This window comes from Sciurus carolinensis, chromosome 2, assembly GCF_902686445.1.
Source record: "Sciurus carolinensis chromosome 2, mSciCar1.2, whole genome shotgun sequence".
In the NCBI taxonomy this organism is placed as follows: domain Eukaryota; kingdom Metazoa; phylum Chordata; class Mammalia; order Rodentia; family Sciuridae; genus Sciurus; species Sciurus carolinensis.
Genome location: NC_062214.1, coordinates 52100048 through 52120878, shown reverse-complemented (window position 1 = coordinate 52120878; position 20831 = coordinate 52100048). Strand labels below are relative to the sequence as shown.

The 20831-nt window shown below is 35.9% G+C and overlaps 1 protein-coding gene across 2 annotated transcripts in view; it reads left to right on the top strand.

The window, feature by feature from the left end:
* Positions 1-20831, top strand: part of Efl1 (elongation factor like GTPase 1) — a 135955-nt gene that overhangs the window by 11231 nt on the left and 103893 nt on the right. For both annotated transcript variants that reach the window (XM_047534803.1, XM_047534810.1), the window contains exons 5-8: positions 5886-6019; positions 7316-7453; positions 9065-9279; positions 20393-20516. In XM_047534803.1, the coding sequence (XP_047390759.1) occupies positions 5886-6019; positions 7316-7453; positions 9065-9279; positions 20393-20516 (611 nt within the window). The remainder of the gene's footprint in view (positions 1-5885; positions 6020-7315; positions 7454-9064; positions 9280-20392; positions 20517-20831) is intronic.

Here is a 20831-nt window from a genome sequence, read left to right as displayed (position 1 = left end):
TTTATAACTGTGTGGTGTGTCAGCTGTATGGATCTTACTCTTGGGTCTTATTCTCCAGAGACTAGGCCATGGGGAATTGACTTAATGCCATCCTGGGTCACACAAGCCAGTATGTAGTAGAAAGTCTTCTTATTTAGAACTTCCCTTCCCTCTGGCAGTGTGAACATTATTCTGTTGTCCTGATTATTGTCGTATTACTTGAGGACCAAGGCTAGGAAGAAAGTATTGCATTGTCCTTTATTTGACTAATAGGTCAGATTTTTTTCTCTTTTTTTTTTTTTTTGGGGTGCTGGGGATCAAACCCAGGGCCTTGTGCTTACAAAGCAAGCACTCTACCGACTGAGCTATCTCCCCAGCCCCCAGATTTTTTTCTTTTAAGGCAATGAATACTTCACTTTGTGAAGCATTTAGTTGGTACCAGGCCAAAGAAAAGTAGATGCATGACAGTTTAATTTGGAGGTGGGTATCTCATATATGCATAAGCTGTGAGATCGAATTATTCTTGTTTTATTTATTGGAAAAGTGGAGTTCGGAGAAGTTAAGAAAGTTTCCCAAGGATAAAGTAGTTTCTAGCAAGTGGTAGTAGTCGTAGGAACCAAGTAATTGCATTCAGCCTATTCACTTGACTCAGAAGTCTTTTAGAAGTTAGACAGTCCAGGCCATGACTAATTCCTCCTGTAGCAGCTCTCCTTTCCACTACAGATTTTTGGGATTACTTAAGGACATCTTCTTGTGGCCAGCATTACCCACATCCCTGTTTTCCTTGGTCACTGCCCAAACTGTAAGCCACTGAACTGTAAGCCAGTGATCTGAACTGTTTTGTATTATCTCCCCTATGTTTCGTTGTAATTCTGATATCCTCCCTCACTCTCCCACTATTCCCTTCCTTACTAAAAGTTACTCTGAAAACATTTTAAGGTAAACAACCATCCCTGTTTCTCAACATCTTTTTATTGATGTTTCCCCCTCCTTCTGTCTGGGTGTCTTCTGAAATCATTGCTTTCCTTGTGCTTCTTTCATTTTCCTTTTATCTCTGGGCTAGAAAATGAGATTGCTATTGTTCTTGTCCTGATACCAGTTCCAAAGCTTAATTCTTCTATTCTTACCCTTCATTTTCAGACCCATGCCATCCAGTTATTCACCTTTCTTAGCACTGTCAACTTTTGGTTAGGGTCTGTGTTCACCTTGCTCATAATTTTCATTTTCATATGAATCCTCCAAGGTGGCTTCTGGCATCCCTGAGAATGACTTCCTAGACAGCTTGCCCTCTCTACAACTGTACTAATTCTCCACTCCCCCCACTCACTGTCTTGACTACTTTGTGGATTTTAGCCTCACCTTTAGTATCCATCAGACATTTCAAATTTAAATACTTAAATCTGGGCATAGTGGTACACTCTTGTAGTCCCACCTACTTTGGAGACTGAAGTGGGAGCCTAAGAAAATACCCAAGATAATCAAAGAGGAAGGATTTATTTTGGCTTACAGCTGTGGAGGTTTCAGTCTGTACATAGTCAGTTACCCCCAAAACTTTTGAGCCTGCGGAGAGGCAGCGAATCATGGCAGGAGCATATGGTAGAGAAAACTGCTCACCTCATAGCATCTGGGAACTGAAAGAGAAAGAGGCCAGAGTTCCATGATCCACTCACCATGAGTGACCTAAGACCTCCCACTAGGCTCTACCTCTTAAAGGTTATACCACCTTCCATCAACACCAAGCTGAGCACCAAGCTTTTAACATGTGGACCTGTGGGGGATGTAACAGAACCAAACCACAGCACAGACTATATTAGTTGATTTATAACTTATAATTTTATTTATTGATTTAAAACAAAAATACAGTAGTAATATTTCCTATGGAGGAGACTTTGATTACTCCATAGTTAGGGTATAATTCTTGTACATTATTGTTGTATTTTCAAGAAACTCAGGAACATATCCTCAGATAATTCAGGTTCTGCCTGTATTCCTATTTGTTAGATATAGCATTGTTCTAATACATTAAAACATAAAAATGACATTTGTACAAAGTTCAGATTTTCATCCATAACTTAAAGTTCTCCACTATTCTTTTACTTAAAGCAATTTTTTTCCTTATAAGCTTTGTATATCTGTGTTAGTGGTCATTGCCAATATTTTGGAAATATAGCACTGACTTCTTTGTATGAAGTTTAACTGTTCATAGAGGAACTGTCTTAGCAAATGCTAAGATGTTCACCTTCTCTGAAACAGTTATCAGTGGCATTCTGAAACCACAGGCAAAGCTGGGCACAGTGGTGCATACCTGTAAATTTCAGTAGCTTAGAAGGTTAAGGCAGGAGGATTTCAAGTTCAAAGGTAGCCCCAGCAATTTAGTGAGGCCCTAATCTGCTTAGGAAGACCCTGTCTCAAAATAAAAAATTTAAAGAGCTGTGGATGTGGCGCAGTGGTTAAGTTCCCCTTGGTTCAATCCTCAATTCCAAAAGCAAGACAAAATAATACGACGACGGGCAAGATAGAGATTCTTTTCTCACAACTTCCTACTCATACCAGAAATTGTCTAAAAGATGTCTCCTGTAATTAACTTCAGGTTTTTCAACCTTTTTTTTTTTTTTTTTTTTTTGGGGTGCTGGGGATTGAACCCAGGGCCTTGTGCTTGAGAGGCAAGCATTCTACCGACTGAGCTATTTCCCCAGCATAAAAACATTGAATTTGGGCTGGGGAGATAGCTCAGCTGGTAGAGTGCTTGCCTCGCAAGCTCAAGGCCCAGAGTTTGATCCCCAGTACCGCAAAAAAAAAAAAAAAAAAAAAAAAAACATTGAATTTTTTTTGTTTTATTAGAAGATTCCCCTGAAATGATGAGATTTATTTTGGAATGCCTGGGAAATAAGGCAGCAGAAGACTCTGTTCCTGAATGCTATAGCAGGGATTACCTCAGTCCACAGTTCCAGGACTTCTCTTATTAATTGCAAAGATCAATTGGCATATTTAAAAGAATTTTAGTTGGTAGTTTCCATTAACAGTAAAAATAATATCTAACATGATATCCCATAACTGATTTATATATTTTTTATTGGTCATTTACACAAAGAAGTAGACAGCATTCAAGAAAAATTTTGAAGAAGTAAAATGTGACTTAAGTCACAGAACAGCTTTGGACTCCTGGCCCCTCCACCCCCTGTAATGGATGTGGAATTCACCCCACCCTTTTGAAACTTTAGTTTGAAGTTATTTGGAAAAGGTTAAGATGCAAAGGTGTTGAAAGAGGAATTGGGAGGCCTGGCTCTTAGCCGAGATCTGACTTGGTCAGCTGTGTGACTGAACACAGTACCCCTCTTTCTCACCTTTAAATACATTTGCCCAATTCTAAATATAACAGAGATAGACAGGGCTTCTTTGAATGTTTAATATGTACATGGGTTGTGAGTTCCAAGGCTAGCTGTATCTCAAATTTATTTATTTTACACTCTAGTTTTTCAGAATGTAGATTTTCAGATGTAAACACTAGGTGTGTCACTAGTTTTCTGTTCCCTTCTACATCTGAACTTACCATCCCTGAATGAATTTCAGAGGGTCTGAAATTGGATGCATAATTAGGGAAGCATAGATAGATATTTCATTTTTCTGAGTATTCTCCCAAAGGTCTATAATCCCAATGAGAGAGATGAGCATAGGAAGCCTGAGGTTTCTGTATGAGTGTATTTTTAGAACCTATAAAGAACCTGACAGGATATCCTGTCTCTGAAACTTCTGAATGAGGTCCAGGGTTCAGGTAGCATCATGGACAAAGTTAGGGAAGGGCTTGCAGTTTCCTACCCTAAAGTCCAGAATTGAGCCAAATTAACAGTTAGCAAGTTTAGTTTCTCCTGGTGCAAAGCATAAAGGAATCTTAAAACCTAAGAAGTGACTAACACCATTAGACAAACATGACTTTGTTTCTGGCTTGCTTCTTTTGTGACCTTGGATAAACCTCTTACCTTTTGGGGGCCTACTGTGAAATGAAGGTATAGGCTAAGATTCCCAGAATCTCACAGTTTTTGCTTTATGTGATAGGACTCTGGACCATACAAGTCTTGTTCATTGTTCTCTGACTTATTTAGTTGAGACAATGCTACTTATCCAAGAGGGCGGCTAGAAAAACAGGTGCTTGAGAACTGACAGCGAAAGGCTCAGTTAAGGAACAGTGGGCCATTGCTCCGGGGCCGTGGCTATTTGACTTCTTTGATTTTCCTGGGAGATGTCCAGGATCTTCTTTGGTTGGAGCCTTCCCTGGTGGGTGACAGCACATCCTGAGTTCTTTATAAAGCAGCTTCCTGAAAAGACCATGAGGCAGAGGGGATCTGTGTGGTGAGGAAGCAGGTTGTTGGTAATTAATGGCAGTTTTTCTCATTGAGCCCCAGGACACTTTGGAATTCTTCACCTGGTGTTTCAGGAATTCAGACTAGCAGTGGAATCTTGGTGTGTGGGGTGAAATTTACTGTTATCCTGAGTGTAATATTTAAAGACCTGGTCTTTGAAATTAGGTGAATTTGAACCTCTGTGTCATGTTGAATGTTTTTTCTTAGGCAGTTAAGCTCAGAGTTGGGCTCTAGCTGAATATCTTTGAGAAAGCTTCTAAACTTTTCTGTGCCCAGTAATCAGATTGGTGAAATGGGGTTAATGGTGGTAACTATTACAGAGCAAAGCAAATATCACATACTTAGAATAATGCCAGGCACAAATAAGCAACCCACAAATGTTACCTCTGTCTGTGGTTCCTTATCATCTATGGCATGAGTTAAGTCATTAAAATTATATTGGAGAAAAATCCTTTAAATGGTCCATAAATTATAGTATTCAGCCCTGTAATAATTCTTGAGCACATTGAAGTTAATAAACACTGAGTGAAGGGGAGGTACATAGTATATGTGTTTAACATTCAAGTAATTATTTTGCCTTTAAAAAAGAATTATATCAACAGTAATGGGATGAAGTATAGGACTTTGTAGCATAACTTTTTTTTTTTTGCATGGTTTATTAAATTATGTTTTAATGTTAAATCTCTATAAGCTATAGTGACTAATCTTTCTGGTTTGCCTGGAATTGGAGGCTTTGATGTGAGTTTCAGTGCTAAAACCAGAGAAATCAAGATGTGTTGCCATCCTCCATTGGCTTTTTGTGAATATTAAAGGAGATAATATATGAGAGCACATAGCATACCTCTTAGCACATAGTGACTGCTCCTTAAATTTTCGTAGAATTTTTGTAGAATATTTAGATTTGAGTTGCCCATTTTTTTTTTTATTTTAGTTGTTGATGGACCTTTATTTATATGTGGTACTGAGGGTCAAACCTAGTGCTTCATACATGCTAGGCAAGCACTCTACCACTGAGCCACAATCCCAGACCTTGAGGTAAGTTTTAATTGAGCAGATTCACACTGATGTTTGAGAAGTTATAGAGAGGAATTTGGTCAACTGCTTTGTATTTTTTTAAGTTGGCATCTTGGATCCCTTTGAACAGCTTACACTCTTGGGCCTTAGGCATTGGTTTCTTTTGGTCTGAGTTTCCTAGTCTATAATTGGAATAGTAATATTGAGAATAGTAATATTTATCTCATAGGGCTTTGGTAATGAATTCTGTAAGGTATGGTTAGCAAATTAAAAGTGGCACCATGCCAGGCTTATACCACATTCTTAGTACATGGTAACTATTAGAATAATAGAGTTAAACATTTCATATAGCTAACATTTGGAATTAGTAGTCTGATTAGTGAGAAAAGTTAGGATGATAGTTGTTGGTTGAGCTTTTGGCTCCTTTAGCTTTGTTCAGTCTTTTCTTAAAAGCTTCCTCATTCTAGAATGCCCTAGGAAGAACAGTGTATACCTTCACAGCTGAAAATATGTTGTTTTCAAATTTTATTTCAGGTAGTGAGGAATACCTGATTAATCTCATCGATTCTCCAGGACATGTGGATTTCTCCTCAGAAGTATCAACAGCTGTTCGTATTTGTGATGGATGCATCATTGTTGTAGATGCTGTGGAGGGGGTCTGTCCACAGGTAATGGTGTGATACAAAAGTATTTAACTGGTTGAAGAAAGTGGGGAAGAGGAGAAACTGTTGATTACTATGTGTCTCTTTAGGCATTTCACCAACAATGAGAAAACTGGCTTTCACTTTGGTAATGTTCACTTTGGTAACGTTCTAGTTTGTGATGGTGTTAAATCATCAGAGTTGAAAGGATCTTAGACATGGTGGTAATACTTTGGATGGAAGTGTCTCTGATATCCTCTTATGTACTTAGATAAATGGGAGAAAAGTTGAATTTGGGAAGAATCTAAATGTTTTACCCCAATGAAAAGTTTTCTGAATCATGAGAGGTTGTTATTAGCACAGTACTGAGCTAGTTCTCCCTAGGTAGGAGAGAAATTCTGTTGACTTCTCAGCCTACTTGTCTGCCTGTATCCACATGCACACACATACACCCATGTACATTCCCTTCCTGTTTCCCTCTTTTACTCTTCCATGCCCTTAATTCAGTGTTTCAATGTATCTGTTCCCTCCAAATCTGGAAAAGTTCATCCCTAAGGCCAAAGGAAACATGCAGCTCTGGTGGGGATGGAGCTCAGAGTGGCTCTCTAAGTTAATTTCTTTTAATAATTTTTGAAGATGTATATTTTCTCTTTAAAATAAAGAAAATATGTCATTTTCATATCCTACTCCCTAATATGCACATTTACTTTAATGTTTCTGAAAAGAATAATAAAAGGTTTAATTTCCTCAAATGTAGGAAATGTGATATTACAAGATGTGCTTTGATTATCCTCTGGCCTCCCCTCTGATTTCCCCTAAGGGCACAGCTATCCCAACTCCAGAGGGCTTTGTCTATGTAGTGTTTTAGGTATCCTCACAGGATAAGTGAAGTGGACATAGCTGGCTTTAGAACAGCAGAATAATGATTGCCTCTAAGAGGTGAGATCATTGAAGTAAGTCTTGGGCAAATGTTTTATTTTTAGACCTATGTACTAGTATCATTGATGTTTGATAATTATTCATTTAACCATGAAAAAGAGAATCTTTGTCTATGAAAACACATATTTCTAACAAACTTTTTGCTGTCTTTACACAATTTTGGTTTTCCCCCTTAACTGTAAAACAAGGATAAATCTTGTCTGCAGTATTTGTTGCTATGCTAAATATATATTTTATGAATGCCTAGTGAGTACTTTTGTCTGACTGTCATAGTCTGAGTTGTGATAAAGGACTGTAGGAATGTGTTAATTATTAATCAAGATTTTCTGGTGTGCTTCAATTATTGCAAATCGTAAGTTTTACATTTTTCTGTGTTTTTATCAGACACAGGCAGTTCTGCGACAAGCCTGGCTTGAAAACATCCGTCCAGTTTTGGTGATTAATAAGATAGATCGCTTGATAGTGGAGCTAAAATTCACCCCACAGGAGGCTTATTCTCACCTCAAAAATATTTTAGAACAGGTATTGTGTTCTTCAGTATTTTAAAAACTGGGGCTTGAAGAGTTATAAGGAAGTTACTGAGTTGAGTATGAGGAGTTGATACAGAAAATTAACTTACTTAGAAGTTCTCTGCCTAAGGTGCCTGACTGTTGGAGTTATCACACTGACAGAGACAGCAGAGCTAGCATGGTCTTAGGAGTTCCTTCCAGCTCCTGGAAGCACCTTTAGTATAAGACTTGAACAATGGGCTCTCTTGGTTAAAACTTTGTAGTTTGATTCTCAAGTGAAGCAGTATTAGGAGGCTCTATCATATTTTATTATCTGTCTTCAGATGAAATTGTATCCAAGCATTTATTCATTTGTTTATTCATTAAACATGTATATAAATGTGTCAATCAAATAAATTACTAAGTGTCCATTGTGTGCTAAGGATTGTGAAAGTAAAGATGGAAGTCAGAGCCCCTATGTTCACAGAACTAACAGTATATTAGAGTAGATAAACAGTTAAAGAACTATTTGGAGAGCTACAAGATATGCCCTCGATGTGATTTGGGAGCACAGATGAAGGCCACGTAACCCAGAGACAGAGAAGTCTCACAATGGAAGAAATCTTGAGATAGAAGAAAGGTGAGTGTTAGATAGAGTATTAGAGAAGGACATTTCAAAAGAGAAGGAATAAGATGTGCAAAGTCATAAAGGCAAGTATGGCATGGTATGGTGTTTCCCTCAAGAAAATCATTATAGTTGAAAAATTAAATCATGTTAAACCTTTATTGAATATAGTTTCTCCATCTTACTCCTTCTCCCAAGAGAAGGGAGAAAGGAATGTAAGACTTGGGTTTTGGTGAGCCTTGTATGCCATGAGTAGAAGTTTGAAATTCTTCTAAGACAATGAAAAGCCATTGATGAGGTCAGCTTGAGTGTATTTGTTTGCTAAAGGGTGGGAATTATAAAAGTATAGCAATGAAAAAGAATGGTTGATGGCTCTAGTTCCCCATGAAATATGTCGAAGTGTAGAAATGCTCCTATCCTTCAGAAATACTCTGTAGAAATATTCCTGCCCTGCACTGAGGGGCAGGAAAAGAGTCAGCTATATTTTCAGATGAAAGTAGGCTTATGGTTGGAATCTGGGGAACTTGTACAAATAGTTGAGTAATAGGATCTATTTTCTCTCTGAGGTAGCAAATAAGATTACTTATTTGGAAGTGAAAATAGCTGGGGGTTAGAGGTTGGGAAGAGGGCCTGAGATGTGGTAAAAATTTCAAGCAGCTGAAGTGAGAAGGATATGAGGAAAGTGACTGAGGTTACCATACTAGGATTGTTGGGTTTGGAAACTATGAGTTTCTAGTGATACCAGGGCCCAGCACTTAAACAAAGACATGACACATTAGCCTTTACATTAAAATAATAACAGTAATAAAAAAAGAGCTTTCAAAAACCTTATGACTTAGTTTTGCTGGATTTTGATAGAATGGGTTAATACATATGACATTCATTGATCATGAATGTCACTTCCAGTGAGTCCCAATTGTGATGATTATTTTAGCCCTAACAGAGGTTAGACAATGTGTCTCCTACCAAGATTGTGCTAAGCATCTGAATGACACTCTGCCATTTTACCATCTCTTCTAGATTAATGCACTCACAGGAACTCTTTTTACTTCTAAAGTCCTAGAAGAAAGAGCAGAGAGAGAGACTGAATCCCAAGTGAATCCAAATTCTGAACAAGGAGAGCAAGTGTATGACTGGAGTACTGGCTTGGAGGACACGGATGATTCTCACCTTTACTTCTCTCCAGAACAGGGAAATGTGGTGTTTACCAGTGCAATAGATGGGTGGGGCTTTGGGTAAGTCCTTTTAAGTCCAATTATATTTCTTTGTGGATTTTACCTACAATTGATCTTTTAGTTTCAGTTTTATTTTAAATTATAGCTTCATAGAGTCATAAGAAATAATATGCAGAGCTCTTTTTTTTTTTTTGGTACTAGAGATTGAATACAGGGGCACTTATCCCCTGAGCCACATCTCTAGCCCTTTTTTGTATTTTATTTAGAGACAGGGTCTCACTGAGTTGCTTAAGTCCTCACTAAGTTGCTGAGGCTGGCTTTCAACTCATGATCATCCTGCCTCAGCCTCCCCAACTGTTGGGATTACAGGTGTGCACTACTGTACTAGGCTGGAGAGTTCTCTTATACCCTTTATTTAGTACATACCTCATGGTAACATCTTACAAAACTATATTACAGGATCACAAATCAGGACAGTGACATTGACACAGTCAAAATACAGAAGATTTTCATCATCACAGGGATTCCATGTATTACCTTGTGTCCTGCCCACCCCTAAGCCCTCCTTAGGGTTGTTCACCTGTTCTCTGTTTCTATAATTTGTTGTCTCAAAAAATAAGTTACAAAAACAAAATCAAAACAATATGTTATAGAAGTGGAACCAAACTATGTAACCTTTTCTGCATTGACTTTTTTTCTCAGCATAATTCTCTAGAGATTTATCCAAACTGAGTTTTCCTTATCCAAAATGCTTGGGTCCAGAAGTGTTTCAGATTTAGGATTTTTTTTGTTGTTGTTGTTGTATGGTTTTGGAATATTTGCATATAATCTGATATCTTGGGATAGGACTGAAATCCAAACATGAAATTCATTTCTGTTTCATATATACCTTTTACACAGTCTGAAGGCAGTTGTGTACAATAATTTCAGTGGGCCTGTTTTCACTGTGACCTATCACATGACATCAGATATGGAGTTTTCCATTCATGGTGTTGTATCAACACTCAGAAAGTTTTGAATTTTGGAGCATTTCATATGGATTGGCGGTTCCTTTTTATTGCTAGTAGTATTTCATGGTATGGATTTACTACAGTTTTTAATCATTTTTTTTTTAAAAGATGTCTGGGATTTTTTCCAGCTTTTGGCTATTGTGAATAAAACATACTAACATTCACATACAGAGTTTTGTGTGAACATAAATTTTCATTTCTCTGGAATAAGTGCTCAGGAGTGCAATTGCTGGGTTATGTGGCAGTTTTATGTTTAGTTTTTAAAGAAAATGCCAAACTTTTCCAGGGTGACTGCACCATTTTATATCCCTGTCAGCAATGCATGAGTGATCTAATTTTTCCATATTTTCACCATCATTTGGTGAAAATTTTAGCCATTCTGATGGTTGTGTACTGAGAAGTGTGATTTTTAATTTGCCTTTTCCTTATAGCTGGTAATGTTGAAATCTTTTCCAATATTAATTTGTTATCTTGTATTTCCTTTGGGGTGAAATGAGTCTTCATACCTTTTGCACATTTTCTGATTATGTTAATCTGTTTTTGTACTTTTGGGTTTTGTAGAGTCTTTATATGTTCTATATACTAGTCCTTTGTCTGATATATGCTTTTCAAATATTTTCTTGCAGTGCAGTTTGGTTTTATAGCCTCAACAGTGTCTTTCACAGTGTAAAGTTTTTAATTTGGGTGAAGTCTAGTTGGTCAATTTTTCTTTCTATGGCTCTTGGTTTATAGTCAAGTTTGTCCAGCTCTAGATCTTGAAGATTTTCTCTCCTTTTTAAAAAAAGTTTTATAATTTTACTGTTTTTATTTGTCTGACCCATTTTGAGTTAGGTTTATATGAAGTGTGAGACTTGGATTGAGATTATTTTATTTTATTTTATTTGCCTGTAAATGGCCAATTTGTCTACAACCATTTGTTGAAAAGGCTATCTTTACTCCAAATGAACTGTTTTTCAGGGTCAGTTGGGTATATTTGTGTGAGTTTATTTCTGTGTGTTTTGTTCTGTTCCATTGATTTATGTATCTATCTTTCCAACATTATTATATAGTCTTAAATATAGAAATTGTGTAATAAGTCTTGAAATTGGGTAGATTATTTTGTATACCTTATTCTTTAGCTGTTCACTGGTCTGTGATTTTCTGTACAAATTTTATAATAATCTTTATAATAATTGCAAAAATCTTTATTAACTTAGGGAGACTTGACATTTTTGCTCTGTTGGGTCTCTTCTTATCAATGAACATGATGTCTCTCCATTTATTTAGATTTTCCTTGATATCATTCATCAATATTTTGTGGATTTTAGCATATAAATCCTATACATGTTGTGTTAGATTTATATCTGATTTTTAATTTTTTGAGCAATTATCAATTGTCATTATTTTTAATTTTGATGTCCACATGTTCATTCCTAATGTATAGAAATAGAATTGATTTTTGTGTGTTGATCTAGTATCAAAATATACTGTGATCTTGCCGAACTCACTTATTCTAGAAGTTTTTTGTATACTCCTTAGAATTTGCTACAAGACAATCATTTCATCTGCAAATAGGGGCTGTTTTACTTCATTCTTTTCTATCTATATGCTCTTGTCTTGTCTTATTGCACTGATGGTGGTAGGGGTGGGCCTCCCTTGCCTCTTTGCGGTCCTAGATGAAAGCATGCCACCTTTCACCACTAGGACTAATGTTAGCTATGGGCTGTGTTTAGATGTTCTTTGTCAAGTTGAGGAAGTCTGCCAATCAGTGTTACTATATTTCTGAGAATCATTATAAGTGGATGTCAAATTGTGTCATGTCTTCTGCATTGATAAATGTAGTCATATGGTTTTAAATCTTTAACTTGTTAATACAACAGATTACATTATTTAATTGTAGAATACCAAACCCAGACTTTTTTGGTATTTGCTTTTTTTCGGCGGGGGGAAGTACTGGGGATTGAACCCAGGGGTACTTAGCCACTGAAACAGATACCCAGCCCTTTTTATTGTTTATTTTGAGACGGGGTCTTGCTAAGTTGCTTAGGGCTTCACTGAGTTGCTGAGACTGGCCTTACTTGCAGTCTTCTTGCCCCAGCCTCTGGAGCTGCTGGGATTACAGGTGTGCGCCACACGGCCCAGTTTATATGATTGATTGTTAAAAAAAACCTTATTCTTTGATTGCATTCTAAATGCACAAAAATGTATATCATAAAAAGTCTCATACCCTAACTCTTAATTCACTTTATTTTCTAGTAGTTTCTTTTGTATCCTTGTGAGCTTATTTATGTTTATACATATATTTCAATTTTTATACCAATAATACAGAAGCTAGTACAGAAAGAAGTTAGCTTTACTGAGAATGTACATATGCTAGGCATTGAGTTAGTCACTTTAAATTATTTCATTGAACTTTTACAATCATCCTTCAAAATACATGTTAATATTCATTATCTAAAACTCAAACAATTAGATTCATTCAACATCTTTTAGATACTAAGTGGCAGAGCCGATGTTAGAATACAGTCAGCCTGACTCTGAAGTTTGTGTTTTCTTACCACAGTATTTCTCTGAGATCTTCCTCATGGAATATTGGGACCCTTGTTTCTTCTTGTTGCCCTTTGTAAATATGTACATGCTGGGGCCATGTAATACTGATCTGCTTTTTAGAATATGGTAGGTAATTGATTATATTTAACTACAGTCATTATTGCATTGTGAAATTAAAAAAAAATCCAAATGCAGTTAAAAATGACATTTTAATAAAAATGCCTTTGACTTGGATAAATAATTATGGGATTTGCTTTAGTCGTGAGCTTAATCTTTCATATAATTTGCAGGAATATTAGAATCAGAAATATTGCACCAGGAGAAAACAAAGTCTGTTCATGAAATATCTGCCAGTAGGACCTGGAAATGGAAAAGAAGAAAGAATCAGAAATTGACTAGAATGCAAGGTTTGAGAGTAGCCTAACCAGTATGGCTTTTCCATGTCCTCCTTTTTTACAGGAACTTATTCTTCAATTTCCTTTTGACTAAGCAGATTTTGCCCTAAGCAGTATAATATATTATATCATAATTTCTTGTGATTCTAATAAATTATAGATGGTTTACTTTGTGCCTAACAGGTTATACCAAACAAATTTAGGTAGAGAATATGTAGTGAAAATAGAAATTATGGACCTGGTAAGGATTTACTCTTCTGAGACCTGGTTGATAGCTTGACTTATTGCCTTTCTGGACTTCGTCTTCTTCATTCAAATTGAGAATTTTGGGCTAAGATGATTTCTAAGATTCTCTTTCATTTAAAAAAGTAGTTATTCATTCAGTCATTGAATAGTGTCATACTTTTTGATTTCTGAATTTGTGAGCATTCTGCTCATGAGCCACAAGGTGGAGGGCTTGTCCCTTTCTTACAATAATTTTCATAATTAATGTTTTATATTAATTTTAGTCTTTCTTAGGAAATAGAGGAAGTTTACTGTGGAAGGAGGAGGAATGGGGAGAGTCTTGAATAGACTGAAAAAGGAGGAGTAACTTCTATATCCCTTTCATCTTTTGACATTCATCTAAGAATCATCAGTTCGTAGCTGATATCCATTTGTGTTAGATAAGGTCAAATTTAGAGATAGGTTAGTTCCTGTTCTCAACAAGTTGACATATTAATTTATGGGAAGATGATTGTAGAAATGAATGCACTGGAGACTTCTTTTTCCTTCAAAATTTCCTCTAAATTTTCAATGTGTAGGCAAAGTTGGGAGCTGGCTGCAGGTGTCAAAAAGGTAGACAATGAGCACATATCAGAATTTAGAAGATGATTCTGTTACTCTCAGGTAGTGGGACAGGACTAGGAAGTGTGAACAGAAATTTCACCTGGGACTTTATCCTAACTCTATCCATTTAATAGATGATAATTCAGGAGAATCTGCTCTGAAAAGCAGAAACATTGACTTAAAAGGTGAGTAGTACCTATAAAAAAAGGAGGACATACTGACTCTCAAACCTTGTATTCTACCTGTTTATCTAAACTCTTATTTTAGATAAATAGAACTGAGACCCCTACCCAATAGAATAGGGACAGAGAAGAGACAATGAAAAACCCTTCCTAATAGTTTTGTCTTTGTATAACAGCGTTTTAGAATTCTGCAATTAACGCGAATCCACTGGGTAGTTTGGAAGGCATAAAGGTGTGTGGCTCAGTAATTTCACACTTGGCTGAGTTGTGATTTAGGAAGATAGACCACAGATAGATCTGTGAAGTCTTAGAATGCAAATATGTTCTGTAGGTCTCTTCTGAGAGTCTAATTTGAAGTTATTTAGATAGAGAAAATGATTTAAAATAGAATTAAAAAATGGAGAAGTGTAGGGTCAGTAACTAATGACAGATACATAAAAGCACTAAATGATAATATCTGATCTGAATAAGCAAATTTTGTGGTAACCATGTGTTTTAGTTAGTTTTTCACTGCTGTGACTAAAAGACTCGACCAGAACAATTGTAGAGGAGGAAAAGTTTGAGGACTCATGGTTTCAGAGGTTTTAGTTCATAGGAAGTGGGTTCTATTCCTTGGGGCTTAAGGTGAGGCTGAAAATCATGGTGGAAGAGGATGGCAGAGGGAAGCAGCTCAAATGGTGATTAGGAAGCAGAGAGGTCTCCACTTGCCAGATATAAATATATACCCCAATCCCCACTTCCAAAGCCACACCCCCAATTCCCACCTTCTCCAGCCACACCCTACTACTTCTGTTACCACTCAGTTAATCCCTATTAGGGGATTAATTCACTGATTGGGTCAAGACTCTCACAACTCAGATCATTTCTCCTTTGAACCTTCTTGCATTGCCTCACAGGTGAGATTTTGGAGGACACCTCACATCCAAACCATAACACCATGAGATAAAAAATAATTAAGAGGATGAAAAGTAAGATTTTGAGAGACATATACCTGTATGTGTATACATAGGTAAACAGATGGTGCACTGGGAAAAGTTCAAATGATAGCAACTATCATATACCTGTATGTGTATACATACAGGTTTTGAGAGACATATACCTGTATGTGTATACATAGGTAAACAGATGGTGCACTGGGAAAAGTTCAAATGATAGCAACTATAGTAGATAGGCAAATATTTTACTATAACTTATGGTTTTTTGTTTGTTTTTAGTTGTAGGCAGACACAATACCTTTATTTCATTTTTATGTGGCGCTAAGGATCGAACCCAGAGCCTCATGCTTGCTAGGTGAGTGCTCTACCACGGAGCCACAACCTAACTTATGTTTTTGATAGAGGTTAGAGTGTTTATGAAAATTTACCACTTTGAGAATTAAAAGCAGGATATTTATCTGATGTACTATTATACAGGATAAAAGAAAATAATGACAGAGTTTGAGTAACACAAATCAACATTTTTTAAAATCCTGGAAACATTAAAGAAACCACACCAGAAATCCAGCTAATCCTAACAGTGATGACAGTAAATGTATGAAATCCCTCATTAAGAGATCAAATGTTTTAAAAGAAATATATATTTTTAATCCAGAAGTTTACAGTAAGTAAGAGAAAAAAGGATAATGGACAGAAGGTAAACACCAAAGCTTTGACCTGGATTAGTCAGTCAAATATGAACAAAAAGAAAATAGGTTTGGTGATATTAATAGAATTTGTGACAAGTGGATTATGGCATAAGGATCTTTTTTATTTGGATAATTGACACTTTTCAGTACTGAAGAGATTAATTCTGTGTTGACTATCATAAAATTCATAAGACAAAAATAGAGTTATGAGCAGAACTCTACAGGCACATGCTTTGGGGGGATTTTACTCCCCTCAAATTTTTCATTACTAATGAACTGTTAACAGATTAAGGTCACAGAAATAAGCCATATGGGTAATATAATTAAAGTCAAAATTTGTTTTAAGTATCAATGAAGGATACACAAAAATTTGTCCTATATCAGGTAAAAAAAAAAAAGTTCAAAAGATATGAAAACATTGCATGTTTGATGTGCTATATCTCTCAGTCATTTATCTCTAGTTTTAACTATTTGAGATAAGAACCAAGTTTCCAGTGTGGAGATCATAGTTTTGGTTTTATGCATCAAAGCCCTAACAAGCCTCCTTCCTTAAGAACAGGGGTCCCAGAGAAAATTAGATTAGAGAGTGTGTTTGAAAATTCAGACTACAGTGGCAGCCTACTATTGTCTCCTTCCATGGAAATCTACAGATTCAGTCCAGTTTTTGGATTGGAACTGCAACTTTCCATGAAGGATTGCAGACTGCCTGTCAAAATCTGGTGACAAATGAAAGAACTAGAGATGAATTCTCCTGAATTGCACCAGGAAGCAAAGGTCTGTGACCTGCTCTAGGTGTGAGGAACCACAGGGAACTAGGGGACCTGACTCTTCTTCCTGATTCATGTAGTAGGCACTAAAACAGAGCCTGTTTCCTTTCTGAATCACGGGAACTCTACCCCATGGATGTCAACCTTTGCCTTTACTTGGGGAGGAGCAACTGAGGAAACAAGGAATGCTTCTTTCAGCATTCCTTGATGGGGAAGTCCCTTATTGCAGAAGTCTCCCAAGTATTTAGAGGTAGATGAAAATTTATTGAGAGAAGAAAGATTTCCTCTCTAAAAAAGGCAAAGGCATATTAAATTAATAACAGATTTTATGATCTAAAATTTTGGAGAATTAAAACAAACACAAAGAAAACCTTTGCTAAATAAATAACTATTGAATCAATAGGAAATGAAGTTTATTTTGTTTTTTAAAATATTTTTAGTTGTAGATGGACACAATACCTTTATTTTATTTATTTTTAATATGGTGCTGAGGATTGAACCCAGTGCCTCACATGTGCTAGGCAAGCACTCTAGCACTGAACTACAACCCCAGCCCCAGAAATGAAACTTATGATAGTAAATTACTTAGAAAGTAATGGACCCTTGAGACCAGCTTCAGAATGTCAGCAGCCTGTAACTGTATAATTTGAATTTTGATTTCTGATTGATTGTTTCTCTCTCCCTTAGCCCAGTGAGAAGGATCACTGGATATTTATTTTCAGCAGTTTCGTGGTACCTGCTTTTGCTTCTAAACTCTACCTAATGTCTCTTAACATTTGATTCCTATGATAATTATTGGCTTCTACTTCTGTTGCTTCTTGAGAATATCACTAATGGGATTTAACTTAGTTGTCCTGTGTGCTTGGGTTTCAACAATACCATACTTCCTGGCTGAACTGTAAAGAATTTTCTACAGGGTGCTAACATTAGATTCCTTCTACAGTGAAGGACATGGCAGGTGTCTTTTTTTCCCCCCCTTTCTTTTTAAATATGTGTTTTATAGTCCCTTTAGGTTCACAATATAAAAGTGAGAGGAAGATGCAGAGATTTCTCAGACATTCTTGCCCCCAACATATATTAATTCACTATTATCATAATCCTTCACCAGAGTAGTATGTTTGTTACAAAAGTTTAATCTACATTAGTACATCATATTCACCCAAAGATCTCATTAAGCTTTGTAAAGTCTTGTGGTGTACATTTTGTGCGTTTGAACAAGTGTATAATGATGTGTATTCACCATTATATACTATCATACAAAATAGTCTAACTTCTCTAAAAATCTTCCATGTCCCACCTTTTTGTCCTTCCTTCCCCCCAGCTCCTGGCATTCCACTGATAATTTTAATCCTTCCATAGTTTTAACTTTTCCAAAATGCCACGTATTTGGAATCAACAGATTGACTTCTTTCACTTAGTTATATGCATTTAAATTGCCTCCATGTCATTCCATGGCTCATTTTTTCTTAGTACTGAAAAATATTCTATTGTCTGCTTATACCAGCTTATCCATTTACTTACCTAAAGGATTCCCTGGTTGCTGTCAAGTTTTGACAGATAGGAATTGAACAGCTGCAGACATCCACATGCAAGTTTTTTGTGGATGTAAGTTTTCAACTTATGTCACTGGGTAAGTAACATGGATCATGGTTGCTGCATCATATGGTAAAGAAGATTTAAAAAACTGCCAAGCTATCTTCCAAAGTGGCTGTAACATGTTTCTTCCCCATCAGCAATGAATGGAATTCTTGTTCCACATCTTTGCCAGCATTTGGTGTTATCATTGTTCTGGTGCCTGGCTATTCTCATAGGTGTGTAGTATAGCTCATTATTGTTTTAATTGGCATGTCCCTTATGGCATGTGCTTATTTGCCATCTATGTGTCTTCTTTAGGTAGATGTCTGTTAAATCTTTAGCCTATTTTTAGTTGAGTTTTTTGTTTTCTTATTTTTAAGTGTTAAGACATTTTGCTTGTTTTGAATAATAGTCCTTTATCAGGTCTGTGTTCTGCAAATATTTTCTCACCTCCATGTCTTGTCTTCTCATCTCTTAAGAATGTCTTTCACAGAAAAGAAGTTTTAAATTTTAATGACATATATATTATCAGTTCTTCCTTTCATGGATTATGTCTAGAGTCATTTTTCCCAAAGTCATCTAAATTTTTCTCTATGTCATCTTCTAGGAGTTTTACAGTTTCATGTTTTTTTACACCTAAGTTTATGAGCAGTCTTGAGTTAATTTTTTGAAGTGTATGGCTTGTGTCTAAACTTTCCTTTTTGCATATTCCTGGGGTTTTTTTGCACATTATTGTTCTAGTATTATTTGTTGAAGCCTCTCCATTATATTGTCTTTACCCCATTGCAAAGATTAGTTGACTATATTTGTGGGTCTACTTTTGAGAAATTTTGTTCCATTGATCTATTTGTTTTTTATTTCACTAATACCACACTGTCTTGTTTACTTTAGCTTTCTAGTAAGTTTTGAGGTTTGGTATTATTAGTCTCTCCAATTTTACTCTTCTCCTTCAACATCATGTTGGTCATTCTGGGTCTTTTGCCTCCCTAAATATACTTTAAAATCAGTTTGTAATTAACAAAATAACTTGTTGAGATTTTGAATGGGATTGCATTGGATCTAAAGATTAACTTGGGAACAACTGACATTTGACAATATTGAAGCTTTTCTATCCATGAACATGAAATTTCTCCACTTATTTCTTTGATTTCTTTCATTAGAGTTGTAATTTTCCTCATATAGATCATATATATATATATATATATATATATATAGTTATATTTAGACCATAATATTTCATTTTGGGGGTTTTATGTAAATGGTATTTTGTTTTTAATTTCACATTGTATGTGTTCATTGCTGGTAGATTGGAGAGTGATTGACTTTTTTATATTAACCTTGTATGCAATCTTGCTATAATTGCTTATTAGTTACAACAGTAGTTTTGTTGATTCTTTTGGGTTTTCTACATAAATGATCATGTCATCTGCAAATAAAGATAGTTTTATTCCCTCCCTCATGATTAGTAGTTTTAGTTCCTTTTCTTCCAGTATAGTGGTGAAAAGGAGTGGTGAGGGAGGATATTGTTGCCTTGTTCCTGAGCAGACATCTTTCAAGATGCTGGTACTTTGATAGTTTTAGACTCAAACCTTAGATTAAATATACTGTTTTTTGAAAAATAGATATTTCCTAGGTCTTTTATCCAAACAATGCAGTACCATACAAGATCACCCTTATTGTTGATCGACCGCTATCCCATGGATGGAGTCTGTGGTGGTAGGTGGTTTCTCTAAGGGATGATAAAGAGTAAAGTAAGTGTGTATATGTGATCATTTAATCCAGGGTGCTCACAAATTTGTTTTGGCAAGTTCCATATCTAGAGTTTGTTTCCTTTGTGAGCAGCCATTATTTATAGCTATGGAGACAAGAAATACAATTCTCTTGTTGTCATAGTTGTGATGAACAGTTGGAGTCTACATTTCCTTGGCCTTTGTTTCTTTTATCTTACTTTGCCAGTGAAAAATTAAGAAAGGGCACTAGAGCATGAATTTTAATTCATATTAATATAGAGAGTATTGGACAAAACATGTGCTTTAGAGTCAGACTGCTTCAGTTTAAATCTCAAGTTTGCTCATTACCTGTGTGATATCTTTGTGCATCATTATCCTTTTCTGTAAAATGGGGGAAATTTGTAGGATGGTTGAAATGATTTAATAATACATGTAAAGAACTTTAAATAGTACCTGACACAGAAACACTTGTGTTAGCTATACCAGTACTTGTTATTTTGTTACTAATAACATAATTCTTGATTTTCTTTCAGAATTGAGCACTTTGCCAAAATCTATAGCAAAAAAATTGGCATCAAAAAGGAAGTTCTTTTGAAAACCTTGTGGGGAGATTATTATATAAATATGAAGGCTAAGAAAATCATGAAGGTTGATCAGGTAATATGGTATATGTCCCTTTGGAATGTTGGTCATAGAAAACTGGTACTGTAACATCTTTAGTAGATATAATTTAACTTTAGTTTATGCAGATGAGTCCATGAGGGACTTTTTACTCTATGTAATTGGGAATGGTTTACGAGTCTCACATGCAAGTATTAATTTATATAGAGTCCTTAGTCCTTATATATTGTGAGGTAAGTGAGCAAGCAGGACCTGATAATGCATACTAGTAGTCCCAGCTAATTGGGAAGGTAAAACAGGAGGATTGCTTGAGTCCAAGAGCTCAAGACCAGCATGGGCAATATAGCAATA